The sequence below is a fragment of the Macaca mulatta genome, chromosome 16 (genome assembly GCF_049350105.2).
Source record: "Macaca mulatta isolate MMU2019108-1 chromosome 16, T2T-MMU8v2.0, whole genome shotgun sequence".
Classification (NCBI taxonomy): domain Eukaryota; kingdom Metazoa; phylum Chordata; class Mammalia; order Primates; family Cercopithecidae; genus Macaca; species Macaca mulatta.
The window spans coordinates 73,167,840-73,184,066 of record NC_133421.1 but is presented as its reverse complement, the minus strand read 5'-3'; the positions used below and the strand labels follow the sequence as shown (position 1 = coordinate 73,184,066).

The 16,227-nt window shown below is 41.8% G+C and overlaps 1 protein-coding gene across 4 annotated transcripts in view; it reads right to left on the bottom strand.

Annotated features, from left to right (window-relative positions):
* Window positions 1-16,227, bottom strand: part of TANC2 (tetratricopeptide repeat, ankyrin repeat and coiled-coil containing 2) — a 475,420-nt gene that overhangs the window by 48,326 nt on the left and 410,867 nt on the right. For all 4 annotated transcript variants that reach the window (XM_015120072.3, XM_077972346.1, XM_077972347.1 and 1 more), the window contains one exon: window positions 1,162-1,270. In XM_015120072.3, the coding sequence (XP_014975558.1) occupies window positions 1,162-1,270 (109 nt within the window). The remainder of the gene's footprint in view (window positions 1-1,161; window positions 1,271-16,227) is intronic.

Sequence of the window (16,227 nt, the reverse complement as noted above, 5' to 3'; positions counted from 1 at the left end):
CTGCTTGAAACTGGAATGCCATACCTTGCCAGTTATTTTAGCTCCACTCTGCTCCTACTAAGTAAGGTCATTTTTGGTACAGTGATTTGTTAGACAAGACAAGTAAGATTCAAGTAAAAGATTTGTCACTGTGGGTTTCACTTCTGTCCATCTGATAACCAGGCTGCTCTGGCTCTGTGCTTATATATTGAGAAGAATTTGCTAGGCTCTTGAAGTTATCTTAATGCCATTCTTCTCTCTGAAGACAATGGTTTCATTTTTTAACAATATCTTGTGGGGGAAGCCTGACCCAGAGAACTGTTTAAGATACCCATATTTCTCCATCCTGAGGCAGGAAAAGAATTCTGAAAAGGCTATAGGGATTGGAACTCTCATACTGTGGGATATAAAAATTAGGATGATAATTTCCTTCTCCACTTTTGTGGGTTAACCCAAAACTGTTATTTGAACTACAAATTCCTTGAGATTAGGGATTGTATCTTTTTTGTTTTTGTATCTCTAGTACCTAGTTTAATGCCTCAGTAAGTGACGAATAAACAAATGAATGCATACATGCACAAACAAATTATGTGTCCTCTTTTTGGTCCTCCATTGCAGCCTTTTGAAAGCTGAGAGAAGGTGATGTTACAGAGTTCTTAAAGGTTTTTCAAACTAATGGGAGAAAAACTGGGATATAATTTGAAGAGACATTTGGGGGAAGTAGCTCCAAGGAAGGTTAGTGTTGACTCCAGGTAAATAGTTTGAAAATCATAGCACCAGGAATGTTATTATCATCACTAAAACAATTATTAAAAAATTGAAAGAGTAACTGCCCTCAATGATTTTTTAGACATCATGAAAACCTGCAACTAACTGCTACAATATGACTGTCCTCAAGAGATGATAGGTCATGTATGGAGCCCACATCTATAGGTGTATATGCACCTTGTCAATGATTATACATATACATTTCCTGAAAAGCCTATCAGTTAGTTACACTGGGAGACGTACAATGTAGTTCTAAAGGCCTAGGGAGGAACAGGCCATACATGTTGGGAGATGAACCAATTTTGCAGCAAAAGAACTTCAGAAGGCAGGGACTACAATGAAATAGTTTCTTACATATAGTGTATGAAAGTCTGCTAAAGATGGGGGAAAAATGGTTCCAACTGCTTTAATTACCTTAAAAATGTGTGCTTTGAGGATGTGATGTCCCAGTTCAATAGTCTGCTGTCGGTTTAGTTTTCCCTCTTGGCGGGAAAACCAAAAGGCAAGTAATGTGTGACCACTCCTGCAAAAAAAGAGAAATTCATTTTAATTAATTAATTAATTAATTAAGTTGACATGGAGTCTCACTCTGTTGCCCAGACTAGAGTGCAGTGTCGTGATCTCGGCTCACTGCAGCCTCTACCTCCTGGGTTCAAGTGATTCTCCTGCCTCAGCCTCCTGAGTAGCTGGGATTACAGGCACCCACCACCATGTCTGGCTATTTTAGTAGTGAGAGGGTTTCGCCATGTTGGCCAGGGTGGTCTCAAACTCCTGACCTCAGGTGATCCACCCTCCTTGGCCTCCCAAGGTGTTGGAATTACAGGCGTGAGCCACTGCGTCCGGTCTGATTCATTTGAACAGAAATGTTAATGCCCTAATTCTGCTTTAGTTGGGGGACTCTTCAGGTCCAGTCATACCTCCAACAAAACTATACCATTCAACTGGTTTCTTGGGGAAGAGAACCTACTCCTGGGCAAAGAATGGGTATTGAAAGGTTCCTAGGCAGTTCCTTATCCAAATCACATGTATAAATACCACAAAATGTCAGTTCTAGTTGGCTTACACCCATCCCACACACAGATGGCATTACAAGATTTTCATTTTTATTTTCTGTCTCTGTCAGCAACTCTCATTCCACCCATGCTTAAATGTCAGTGTTCCTCAGGATCTCATTCTTGGTCCTATTCTTTCCTCGCTCTAGATTAGCTCATCCATCCTCAAAGCCTTCACCACCACCTATATTCTGTATCTTTTTCTTTATTCAGACTTTTCTTCTCAGCCTTAGGCCAGTATATACCCAACTGCCTATTGTATTTCCCCATTTGGAGGTCCCATAGTACCTCACACTCAACATGACCCAAACTGGACTTACAACCTCTTCCCCAAGTGAAGTCTTCTCTGATCAGCCTCTACCAAGGCCCTACCCTTTCCTTCTAGCTGAGGAGAATGGAGGGCTTTCTTTCTACTGCCACCAGTATAGACTGTATATCCTCTCGCACAGCGTTTGCCATACTGTCACATACTCTCTCCTCCACTAGATTGAGGTTCCTGATAGCATCCGTTCCCCATTACCTCCTTGCTAACAGATCCCAAACCTGTTTATGAAAGAGAAAGCTCTTTTGTCTGCCTCTGGATATTGTCTTATCTGCCCATGATGTCCAGAACTGCCTTAGTTCTCTTGTAAATCATGTGGTCAGCTGGCTTGAAGACAAAGTCAATAGGAGGGTTAGACTAAAAGAATTGCAGAAAAATAAAGCTTAAGCCCTATTAGCTGCCCTAATTCTGAACTTGCTATATGAGGTAATAGATTTCTTTACTGTTTAATCTATTTGAATTGGAGTTTTCTGTTTTTTTCCAGCTCAAAGCATCCTAATGATACACTTCTTTGTTAATGTATGTGTGACATGTATGATATTTAGGGTTGTATTTCTACTTACATTCACGAAAGAAATCTGAATTACTTATATTTTCCATAGTGCCTAACATTGTCTACTGCATATAAAAATGCTCAATAAAACTTTAGAAGAAAAAATCTGGCATTAAAGAAAGGACACTAGATCACCTTTGAGATGTGTTTTCTTACCCCGTTTGTTATGCCTCTAAGAACTACAGACACTTAGAACTGTCTCTCTATGGCTGGTATGCTTTGGCTCTGTGTCCCCACCCAAATCTCACCTTGAATTGTAACCCCCATAATCCCCACATGGTGGGGACTTGGTGGGAGGTAACTGAATCATGGGGGTGGTTTCCCCTATGCTGTTCTTGTGATAGTGAGTTCTCATGAGATCTGATGGTTTTCTAAGTGTCCAGCATTTCCCCTGCTGGCACTCATTCTCTCTCCTGCTGCCTTGTGAAGAGGTGCCTTCTGCCATGATTATAAGTTTCCTTAGGCCTCCCCAGTCAATGTGAGTCAATGAAACCTCTTTTCTTTATAAATCACCCAGTCTTAGGCATTTCTTTATAGCAGTGTGAGAATGGACTAATACAGTACATTGGTACTGCAGAGAATAGGGTGCTGCCCAAAAATGTGGAAGCAACTTTGGAATTGGGTAACAGGCAGAGGTTGGAACAGTTTGGACGGCTCAGAAGAAGACAGGAAAATGTGGGAAAAATGCACAAAAATGCTGATGGTGATATGGACAATGAAGTCCAGGATGAGGTGGTCTCAGACAGACATAAGGAACTTGTTGGGAACTGGAGTAAAGGTGACTCTTGCTACACTTTAGCAGAGACTGGTGGCATTTTGCCCTTGCCCCAGAGATCTGTGAACTTTGAACTTGAGAGAGATGATTTAGGATACTAGTGGAAGAAATTTCTAAGTAGCAAAACATTCAAGAGGTGACAGAGCATAAAAGTTTGAAAAATTTGCAGCCTGACAATGCAATAGAAAATAAAAACCCATTTTCTAGGGAGAAATCTAAGCCAGCTGCAGAAATTTACATACTTAATGAGGAGCCAAATGTTGAATCACCAAGCCAAGGGGGAAAATGTCTCCAGGGCATTTTGAAGGGCTTCATGGCAGCCCCTCCCATCAGAGGCCCAGAGGCCTAGGAGAAAAAAGTGGCTTAGAGGGCTGGGCCCAGGGCCTTGCTGCTTTGTGCAGTCTCTGGACTTGGTACCTGGCATCCCAGCTGTGGTTAAAGGGGCCAATATACAGCTCAGGTTGTTGCTTCAGAGGGTGCAAGCCCCAAGCCTTGGCAGCTTACACATGGCGTTGGGCCTGTGGGTGCACAGAAGTCAAGAACTAGGGTTTGAGAATGTCTGCCTATATTTCATGAGATGTATGAAAATGCCTGGATGTCCAGGCAGAGATTTGCTTCAGGGGCAGAGCCCTCATGGAAAACCTCTGCTAGGGCAATGTGGAAGGGAAATGTGGGGTTGGAACCCCCACACAGAGTCCCCACTGGGGCACTGCCTAGGGAAGCTGTGAGAAGAGGGTCACCATCCTCCAGACCCCAGAATGGGAGATCCACCAAGAGCTTGCACTGTGTATGTGGAAAAGCTGCAGACACTCAACACCAGCCCGTGAAAGCAGCCAGGAAGGGGGCTGTACTCTTTGCAAAGACACAGGGGCGGAGTTGACCGAGGCTGTGGGAGCCCACCTCTCACATCAGCATGACCTGCATGTGAGCCATGGAGTCAAAGGAAATCCTTTTGGAACTGTAAGGTTTAATGACTGCCCTATTGGATTTCGGACTTGCATGGGGCCTGTAGTCCCTTTGTTTTGGCCAATTTCTCCCATTTGGAACGTGTGTATTTACCCAATGCCTGTACCCCCATTGTATCTAGGAAATGACTAATTTGCTTTTGATTTTATAGGCTCATAGGTGGAAGGAACTTGCCTTGTCTCAGATGAGACTTTGGACTTGGACTTCAGGTTAATGCTGGAATGAGTTAAGACTCCGGGAGACTGCTGGAAGGGCACGATGTGTTTTGAAATTTGAGGACATGAGATTTGGGAGGGGCCAGGGGCAGAATGATATGATTTGGCTCTGTGTCTCCACCTACACCTCAACTTGAATTGTAATCCCCATAACCCCCACATGCTGTGGGAGGGACCCAGTGGGAGGTAACTGAATCATAGGGGCAGTTTCCCTCATGCTGTTCTCATGATAGCTGACGGTTTTATAAGTGTCTGGCATTTTCTCCACTGGCACTCATTATCTCTCCTGCCGCCCTGTGAAGAGGTGCCTTCTGCCATGACTGTAGAGTTTTTAAGTGTCAGTAAAGAACCTGGAACACAGGGGATGGGACAGCTCCCATCTTACATAGGACTCATCAAATGGATTTCATTCCAAAAAGATTTTAAAAAGGGATTTTTAATTTTTGACTTTACAGAATTTCTAAATTGTAGTGGATACCAGATCACCTTGTTTGATTGGATAAATTAACCGTAATAGAAAGGAAGTTATTTAATTAGGAGAATGTCTCAGACAAGTGTAGCTTGCATGGAATCATCAGTATCATCTGAAGGTGTGAGTCCAGGGTTCTTTCAAACTCATAAAATCTAGAAATTGACACTGAACTCTCCTTTTTTTTTTTTTTTAGACGGAGTCTTGCTCTGTTGCCCAGGCTGGAGTGCAGTGGTGTGATCTCGGCTCACTGCAAGCTCCACCTCCCAGGTTCATGACATTCTCCTGCCTCAGCCTCCTGAGTAGCTGAGACTGCAGGTGCCCGCCACCACGCCTGGCTAATTTTTTTAAATATATTTTTTAGTTGAGACGGGGTTTCACTGTGTTAGCCAGGATGGTCTGCATCTCCTGACCTCATGATCCACCCACCTTGGCCTCCCAAAGTGCTAGGATTACAGGTGTGAGCCACTGCGCCTGGCCCTGAACTCTTATTTATCCCATGAAAACTCAATTTAGTTGATAGGTTATTTTATTTTTTTCTTTTTGAGATGAAATCTCGCTCTGTCACTCAGGCTGGAGTGCACTGGTGCGATCTCAGCTCACTGCAACCGCCACTTCCTGGGTTCAAGCAATTCTCCTGCCTCAGTCTCCCAAGTAGCTGGGATTACAGGTGTGTGCCACCACGCCCAGCTCATTTTTTGTATTTTTAGTAGAGTTGGGGTTTCACCATGCTGGCCAGGCTGGACTTGAACTCCTGATCTCATAATCTGGCTGCCTCAGCCTCCCAAAGTGCTGGGATTACAAGCGTGAGCCACTGCACCTAGTCTATTTTAGTTTTTTCAATAGAGATTGTTCTTTTTGAATAAGTTATTTTAACAGACCACATGGAAGTTAAGACAACAATACAAAGCATGTATGAAGTATCTTACTCTCAAGATCTCAAAATTCTGTCCAGCTCTTAACAGTAAAATTACTGGAGCCTCCCTGGTATAAGAATTATTACTTTAAGTTACTCATCCATGGCTGTTCCACTGTGACTAGAACTCCTGAATATAAGCCTCTGATCCACTATCTACGCTTTAGGCTGTTAATGAGAATTCATGCCTATTGGGATTAATGTAAAAAAGCTTGTGCTTGACAAGGAAATGAATTTTCAGTTAGACATAGAATTGACTTCGCCCTAGTGTTTTCATTTTACCACCATAACTAAGAAATGCTGGTGAGATGTCTGCATTTCTCTAGTCTTCATTTCAACTGGCTAGAGATAACTACTTGCTTTTACATCAGGCACTGAGGAGAAACAGCAAGTAATACAGGTCAAGGATAAGATGAAGGTGGCAACTATAGTTCATTTCTTTTTGAATACAAGCATGCTACATTATTACTAAAAGAATGGTTCTGAATAGTACACTGGACTCAAAGTTTGTGGTATGTAGGACATAAGGGAAAACAGCAATGTACATTCTATATTGGCTCCCATGGTGACATCTTGAACACTGAGATTTAATTTTGCTTCTTGGTCTGCTGGATCTCTCTACCTCCACCATCATCAAACTCACTTTTTGAAGTTGGAGCTTTCCCTCAAAACCATATTATCTCTCTCTCTTTTTAAAATATTGCCAGTTACTCAGGCATAAAACATAGTAGCTATTTTCCCCCTCTCCTATACTTTCTCTCCTGAAAAGTCACAAGAATCTCATTCTCTTCATTTTATTCTCTACTGCTCCCTCCCTGGCCATCACAATAATCTACGTTGCAGAAACCTGATCAAAATTCTGCTCAAAATTATTTGCTAGTTTTATTTTCCCTCTGATATAAAATTTAAATTCCTTAGCATGGTATCCAAAAGCTTTACATAATTTGTTCCTTGCCTATTTGTCTGTCTTTACCTCTTTACCTTATCCTTTCAATTCCAGACACAGTAAATTATCTGTAGGGTTTCAAATATGCTTTCCCTCTGCCTGGAATTCTCTTTCCTGTTTAGTTCATCAGAAAAACAATTTCTCAATCTTCAAATGGCAATTCACATCATCTCCTCTGTGAAGCCTCCCCTGGTGCCCTCTGATAAACTCAGGGGTTCTTTCCTTAGGTTCCTGTTGTACCTGGTACACATCTCCATTACAGCACCCACTGCACGGCACTCTTCTATGTTGTTCTACATATGTGTGAAAAAGCATGGCTTCTATTCTCAAGAGAGTCTAGGTAATAGGAGTATATATTTGCAAAATGGATGAGTAAGTAATAACATCTTATATCTGTGTATCTTATGGTTTTCAAAATACTTCAGGCCAGGCATCATGGCTCACACCTGTAATCTCAGCACTTTGGGAGGCCAAGGTGGGAGGATCACTCGAGTCCAGGAGTCCAAGGCTAGCCTGGGTAACAAAGCAGGACCCTGTCTGTACAAAAAAGTTAAAAAGCCAGTTGTGCTGGTGTGTGCCTGTAGTTCCAGTTACTTGGGAGGCTGAAGCAGAAAAACTGCCTAAGCCCAGGACATTGAGGCTGCAGTAAGCTATGATTACACCGTTGCACTCCAGCCTGGGCAACACAGTGAGGCCCCGTCTCAAAAAAAAAAAAATAAATAAATAAAAAATAAAAACAAAAAACTGAAAAATCAAAATAATAATAATAATAATTTTTTGAGACAAGAGTCTCACTCCATTGCCCAGGCTGGAGTACAGTGGCATGATCTTGGCTCATTGCAACCTCTACCTCCTGGGTTCAAGCAATTCTTCTTCCTCAGCCTCCCAAGTAGCTGGGATTATGGGCGTGTACCACCACGCCCGGCTAATTTTTGTATTTTTAGTAGAGATGGGGTTTCACCATGTTGGCCAGGTTGGTTTTGAACTCCTGATCTCAAGTTATCTGCCTGGCTTGGCCTCCCAAACTGTTGGGATTACAGGCCTGAGTCACTGCACCCAGACAAATATTTTAATAATTTTTAGATTCTCAAAAAAAATCATTACACCATAGGTATAGCAGTAAATACTACTCCCAATATTATGGCAGAGGACTGACTGAGACTAAGCAAGATTGAGGGACAGACCCAGCTTACATGCCTAGGAAGTGAAAGGGCTAGAATGAGAACTTCAGTGTTTCTGAAGTCCTAGTTTCCACTGAAACCTAGTTCTATTACCACACTGACAAGATTAGCAACTTGATTTTTGTTTCAGAGCACATTTGTGTGAAAAAAACTCCACCACTGTAAAGAACAATATACTCATTTGTATAGTATAAACTCTGAATTCTTTAAACATAATTAAAATCAGCAACCATTATTTTGACACTTTTTGATTGGCATTTTGAGAAAGAGTAGGTAAGAAAGAAAGTAGAGACAGCTCTAGGAAGCATGACATGTTTTAAAGCAAGACGGGGCACAACTATGTTTTTCCCTTTATAATTAAAGATGATGAGGCCAAGGCACAGTGGCTCTCACCTGTAGTCTCGGCACTTTGAGAGGCTGAGGCAGGAGGACTGCTTGGGTCCAGGAGTTTGAGACCAGCCTGGACACCACAGCGAGATCCTATCTCTACAAAAAAATTTAAAAAATTAGCCGGGCGTGGTGGCATGTGTCTGTGCTTCTAGCTATTTGGGAGGCTGAGGTGGGAGGATCACTTGAGCCTGGGAGGTTGAGACTGCAGCAAATTGTGATCGTGCCACTGCACTTCAGCCTGGGTGGTGAGCAAGACTCTATTTCAAACAAAAGCAAAAACAAAAAAAGATGGTAACCATAATCAACTTTCATATGGGTTCAGATATGGTCATAAAGGCCATGGGGTAGGGAAGTGAAGACAGAAGATAATTACTTTTTTTTTTTTTTTTTTTGAGACGGAGTCTCGCTCTGTCGCCCAGACTGGAGTGCAGTGGTGATCTTGGCTCACTGGAAGCTCCGCCTCGCGGGTTCACGCCATTCTCCTGCCTCAGCCTCCTGAGTAGCTGGGACTACAGGTGCCCGCCACCCTGCCTGGCTAATTTTTTTTTGTATTTTTAGTAGAGACGGGGTTTCACCATGTTAGCCAGGATGGTCTCGATCTCCTGACCTCGTGATCCACCCGCCTCGGCCTCCCAAAGTGCTGGGATTACAGGCGTGAGCCACTGCGCCCGGCCGAGAATTATTTTCATATAACTTATATAATGATATCATCTTGTGATTCAAAGTTACTTTACAAATTTCCTTACTGGCATTCACAGTGCTGCCTCTTCATCTCTAAAAGTCAAACAGGCCTATGTTTAAATCCTAGTTCTGCCACTTACATACTTTATAACCTAAGACAAGACACTGAACCTCTTTGTGAGACAGGGATAGTAATATCTACCTCTCAGGACTGTGGTAAGAATTAGGTGAGACATATTAAGTGAATGTATTTTATATTTCTTTTATATTCTCCAGAGTAACTAGTGTAACGCTAAACTAAAGGAACGTCCAATAACCACAAATAACTTTAAACATATAGGAAGATGACTGTGTGTTCAAATGGAACTTCAGTCTTCAACGTGTGTAGCAGGGTGAAATGTGATATCCTGTCCTTAACCCTGATCCCTACCCTTCCACACCGTACCCTACTACCTTTGCAGCCAGAAGAGAAGTCCACAGATCAGGGAAAAATTACTGGGGTACAGATGCCATTCACTGCTAGCAAATGAAACTTGGAGGTGTAACTTCAGGCAGAGGGGAGGATAAGGACAGAGCTAACTGGTCCCTAAGAAACAAGGTAAAAGGCTAACAGGAAGAACACAAATTTGTCATATAGACCAGAGGTTTTCAGGAAGATAGTAAATCTTATATTCAAGGCATATTTGATTTTTGATATAATTAGGAGAGAATCAATCACAGGTCAGAGTTGAGGATCCTTCCCCCAGCACTCTCCCTTCTCCCCTTTGCTGGATAAATATGTGTGTTTTGACAAAAGTCAGAGAAGGTGGTGTCCAGAATAGCAGAGAACAAATTCTACTTGCATTCTCATTTGTAGGCATGAGTAGTCCCTTGATACTGGAGACAAATGATACTTCTGGATAACTAGGGGTTACAAGGCAGTGAGGAACTACTGTCATTTGATGATCCTATACCTCAAGAGTTTAGAGCTATGGAGTCTTAGAGCAAAACCCTTTCTAAAGCAAGAATCACTCCCCTCTGTCCTCATTTAACAGTATGGAAGTTGGATAATAATTGTTTTACACAAAATATACAATGGCATTATGTTTTTTGTTTTGTTTTGTTTTCACTTAGCATCCCAGGAGATAGCTAGTCTTAAAGTTTCTATTTGTAGTACCAAAACATGCTAACAAATAAACTTGGATATTTCTAGCATGGATAGTTTCTCACTGTTCTAGTCAGAGTTACTAATATGGAGTCACGCAGATTTCATTAACCTATGATGACAAACTTAATACACAACCTTCTCATGCTTCACAGAAACAACACTTAGGTGCTTTGATATATATATATATATATATATATTTTTTTTTTTTTTTTTGAGACGGAGTTTCACTCTTGTTGCCCAAGCTGGAGTGCAATGGTGTGATCTCAGCTCACTGCAACCTCTGCCTCCCGGGTTCAAGCGATTCTCTTGCCTCGGCCTCCTGAAGAGCTGGGATTACAGGTACACGCCACCACGCCTGGCTAATTTTTTGTATTTTTAGTAGAAATGGGGTTTCACCATGTTAGCCAGGCTGGTCTCGAACTCCTGACCTCATGCGATCCACCTGCCTCGGCCTCCCAAAGTGCTGGGAGTACAGGCGTGAGCCACCGTGCCTGGCCAGGTGCTTTGATATTCTGTGTGAGGGTCAGATGTGACGAAGTGGTATAGTTACAGCCAGTTGGCAAGAAAATGCTTGTAATCTAAAGCCTATCTTATAATTTGGGCAGAAATAATATACATTGCTGTGAAGTGTCTTTATATTACAGAGGTTAATGTGGGTTATTTAAAGAGACCTAGTGAGATGAGAATTATGAGGCAGAAATGGCTGGCTGCCTCCAAAGATTGTGCTCCCCTTCCGAGTCAAGAGTTCTTGTTGGCAAGTGGCTTCCTTGCCAGGGACCGTGCAATCAAGTGGGGTTAGGTGACTCAGTTCTGGTTAATGAAATGCAGACAGAAATAATGTTCATTTTAGACCTGGCCCACAAGAATCTTCCACTCTTACACTGTTTTTTGTCTTCCCCCATCTGCCAGCTGATAAAAACAATTACCCTGGAAAGCAGTGTGTGAAAGATGGCAGAGACTCCAATGGCCTGCGTCTCTGAAAAATGGTACAGGGCAGACCTCTTCCAAACCATGTGGTGCCTTTGGACTTCATGTGAGTGAAAAATAAATTTCTATTGTGATACATCACTTAGGTTTTGGGGTTTACTTATTTCAGTAGTTAGCAGTACCTTAAATAAAACAAGAAAATTACTTTTTGAGGGATTACTAACAGGGGATGGATAGAGGATGAAGAAAGAGTAGAAAGGAGGACTAAGGAAGTGTTTATCTCAATATCAGTGAAAATGGGCAGAAACACACATAATATCCTCATAAATTAGATATTTGGGATACTAGTGGGGACACTAGTTATGAGGTTTATAGCAACAATCTAGGTGAGAAATGCTAAGAATTATTAAATGAGAAGAGAGAGCAGGGTGTATGTGGGAGACGCATTTTGGTGATACTCAAAAGCACTTGGTCTTTTTTTTTTTGTGTAGGGATAAAAACTGCAATTAGGCCAGGCGAGGTGGCTCACACCTGTAATCCCAGCACTTTGGGAGGCCGAGGCGGGCAGATCACTTGAGGCCAGAAGTTCGAGACCAGCTTGACTAACATGATAAAACCCCGTCTCTACTAAAAATACAAAATTAGCTCGGCATGGTGGTGCATGCCTGTAATCCCAGCTACTAACAAAAATTAGCCTGGCATGGTGGTGCATGCCTGTAATCCCAGTTATTCAGGAGGCTGAGGCAGGAGAATCACTTGAACCCGGGAGGCAGAGGCTGCAATGAGCCGAGATTATGCTACTGCACTCTAGCCTGGGCAACAGAGTGATACTCCGTCTCAAAAAAAAAAAAAAAAAAAAAAAGCTGAAATTATTATTCTTTACCACAAGACTGTTGAAGCATACTCCATGAGAAGAGAAAAGGAAGAGGAGTCCTTCTGTCCCATGACAGTAATGAGTCACTTTCTATCCCCAGCAGCCTTCCAGTATAAAAACCTATTTCGAACACCTGCCACTCATTCCTAGCCAATATGAAGTAATTTTTCAAACTTACAGCTAGCTGAAAGTATTCAAACTATGGTATCATCGATAGATTCCCTACCAGAGCCCACCATAAAGAGGGAAGTTGCTTTAAAAGGATGTTTCTCTTGTGTTACTAGGGGTCTTTGTGTTTGCAAAAAAGTAACTTGTAGCATGACCTGATAAAGTGGTATATTCAGTAAGATTAATTCCTCTGAGAAATTAACCATCAGGTAACCATTGTTTAGGATATGGGGAATTTAGTACTTCTAGCAAGGATCCCCATGCCTCCATCTCCCTTTCTGCCAGTTGGACAAAGGCGTCTTCTGGCCAGGTTCTTAATATTCAATAGCTCCTGAGCTCTCGCAGAAATACCAGTGTGGCAACTAAAAAGATATGGGTTTCCAAAAGTTCAAAAAGGTTTGTTCAAAAAGGACTTTAAGTTGCCATTTTGATAGCCAGGTTTCTAGAACTCATCATCCTTTGCCTCTCTTCTATGTTTAGTCTCTTACTTTTTAACTTTCCATTTCCCAATGTCAACCAACATAGTCAAACTTTTCCCTTCCTTCAGTGCTAAAATTTTGGGAAGCTGAGTCTATGGTAGTGGTCTCTACTTTCATTTCACGTGTAGTTTTTAAATTACAGGAATTGGACTTCTGCTACCAAACATTCTATGCAAAGTATTCTAGCAAAAGCCATATATGGCCTCTTACCCTTTGCCTTATTGCAGTACAAGGTACTGGTGAGTATCCCCTCCTTGAAATTGCCTTCTCCTTTGACTTCCATGACCTTACTTCCTCTTGTTTCTCTTTCTAATTCCCCTCTAAATTACTATTTGGTTCATGATCTTCTTTCAGCATTTAAATATAACTATTCTGTTTCATGCTTCTGAACTTCCTACTTTATATTCTTGGGTGATCTCGTTTAGTACTATGGCTTCTACTGTCAGTTATTTGCTGATAATGCACAAATTTATAGTTGCATGCCTTGAGCCTTCTATTTTTTTTGAGATGGAGTCTCGCTCTGTCGCCCAGGCTGGAGTGCAGTGGCCGGATCTCAGCTCACTGCAAACTCCGCCTCCCGGGTTTATGCCATTCTCCTGCCTCAGCCTCCCGAGTAGCTGGGACTACAGGCGCCCGCCACCTCGCTCGGCTAGTTTTTTGTATTTTTTTTAGTAGAGATGGGGTTTCACCGTGTTAGCCAGGATGGTCTCGATCTCCTGACCTTGTGATCTGCCCGTCTTGGCCTCCCAAAGTGCTGGGATTACAGGCTTGAGCCACCGCGCCTGGCCTCTTTGTCTATTTTCTAAAGGCACACTCCTAAATATATTTGTGCATCTTTCCTCAGAGGCAATTCATTATGAACATGTCCAAAATAGGACTCACTTTCTCCCCATAAGCCTGTTCTTCCTCCTGCCTTTGCTCGTGTTAGAGCCCCTCCTCCATTCAGAAAGTTCTATGTTGGTTAGTAGCATCACTATTATCCATCATTCAAGATAAATCTCGTCATTTTTGATCCCTCTGTCCTTACCTTTCACATACCATATAAAAAAAGGCCAAGTGCTTTTGAGTATCACCAAAATATCTCTCCCACATACACCCTGCTCTCTATTCTCCTGTTATAGGTCTTACCATTCCTCATCTGGACTATTGCTATAAACCTCTTAATTAGTATCCCAACTTTCAGTCTCTTCCCTTCATTTCAACTCATCTTCCATGCATCACTTGTCAGAGCTATCTTTCACATAATCAGAGTTATCAGATCTTTGTTTCTTCCTCCTCAAAAGGTTATAGAGGCTCCCTGTCATCTACAGAATTATAAAGTCTTAAATATGGCATTTAAGGTTTTCCCAGTGACATCTCCTATCATCCTCTCTTCCTGATCATGCATCTTATTCTTGCGTCATAGCTGCTCACAGTCCCCCAAAGGCATTTCATATGTTCTCACTCTTCCTTGTTTCTGTTACGGCCATTACCTTTTCCTTTCTGCCTACAGGGCTCCTGCATTCCCTTGCTGCTTAACGGAATTCAACCCATACTTCAAGGCTGAACTTTAATGCTACCTCTTCTGAAAAGTATTTATTTCCTCTTTGTCTAGGTTCCTACAATACTTTGTACTATGGCACTATTGTTGGTTGCTTTGTCTGACTTCCCTTTAGAGAAGGGGTGTCCAATTTTTTGGCGTCCTGGGGCCACACTAGAAGAAGAAGAATTGTTTTGAGCGACACATAAAATATACTAACACTAAAGATACCAGATGAACTAAAAAAACTGCAAAAAAACTCATCATGTTTTGAGAAAGTGTACAAAATTTGTGTCGGGCCACATTCAAAGCTGCCTGGGGATACATGTGGCCCATAGGCCATGGGTTGGACAAGCTTGCTTTAGAGTATAACGGCTTCAGTGTCAGGGGTGTCCTAAGTCACCTAAGTTTCTCTAGTGGTTAGCACAGTCCTTGGTGTAGAGAAGCAGCAGCTCAATAAGTGTTTCATGTTTCATGAATGAATAAAACTAAGCAGATGGGTACAAGGAAGAGCAATGCAAGGACTTCCAGATTCACTTTCCAATTCAGCAACTCAATTTGACTTTGAATTTGCAGGTATTTCTGCTGTCGCTGTTAGACTGTGAAATGAGTGTGCATATGACTCAAGTATTAAGAATAGGTTAACAATCCTGATCTTTTCCATCTCTCTTCTTAAAAATTCTTCCAAAAGTTAAACTTTAGTTGTTGCTGTCTTATAGTCTGCTTGTTGCTATCCATTCTCAGCAAATGATACTCATGCTTCTTGGCAAAAATTATTTCTTCCATTTTTCACTTATCAGCCAGTAACTGCTTCGGTATATTTTTTCATGGCTTTCTCATGGAAGCTGAATTCAAAATATATTTCTGGTTCCCTTGTGCTACTGTTTTATATTCAATATGGAAATGTATGACCCTCGTGAAAGTAAATCATAAGTATGACCAAATGTAGAAATGAGTGGAAAGCATTACCTCCTTGTAAATATAGAATCTGAATAGGAATTTGCTGCTTTCTCCCACTTTGCCTCACATCTTCCTACTGCCTTTCTGTTCTGTTAACACATCACCAGCTCTAGGAAAATGGTCATCTTTTCTCTGTTCCAACACGAAGTCTTTAGGTAGCTGGCAGGGCTTCATGAGGCAGAAGAGCTATGACTCCACTGAAATGTCACAGTTTGAAACACCAACGGTAGGCACAGGAAAATTTATCACTTCTCTCTTCCTCCTCCATGCCCCTCAGCTCTTTGTTTATACCTCTAGCACAGCACTCTGCCTTGAATTATAGCTAGTTATAAATGTGTCTGTTAAGAACACTAACCTGTAAGTCTTGGTAGACAGATCTAACTTGTATTTGTATTCCCAGCAGTGCTTACGACAGAGCCTTAAATATATTACTTAATAAATATTCACTGAATACTTGCTGAAATGCATGTCTTCACTTAACTCCCGAGGCATGGTAGGAGGTAACAAAGTGAACAAAAGATACCATCTGTTGAGTTGTGAGAAGAGTTTCTCAAATATTTTAAGTTGCTAGCTTAAATTAGTACCACTTATCATTCCTTTGTTCGCTCATTAGTTCGTCATCAAAAAAAAATTTACTGTGCGCTTACTGTGTTCCAGGCACTCTACTAATCATTAGTAACACACAGGGAGCAATACAGAAACGGTTCTTGTCCTCACTGAGTTCATTCTAGAGAGAAAAGTGGACAGAACCGAGTATTTGCCTACAATTAATAATACATTTGATGTTAGAAAGGAGGTAAAAAGGATGTTATGATTTTACTTAGATAAGGTGACAAGCAGAAGTCTTTCTGAGGAGGTGGCATTTAAGCTGAGATCTGAAGGAGTGAGAGATCTTTCTATGTGATGAGATGCCTGGGAAAGTGAGCTCCAGATGGAGGCA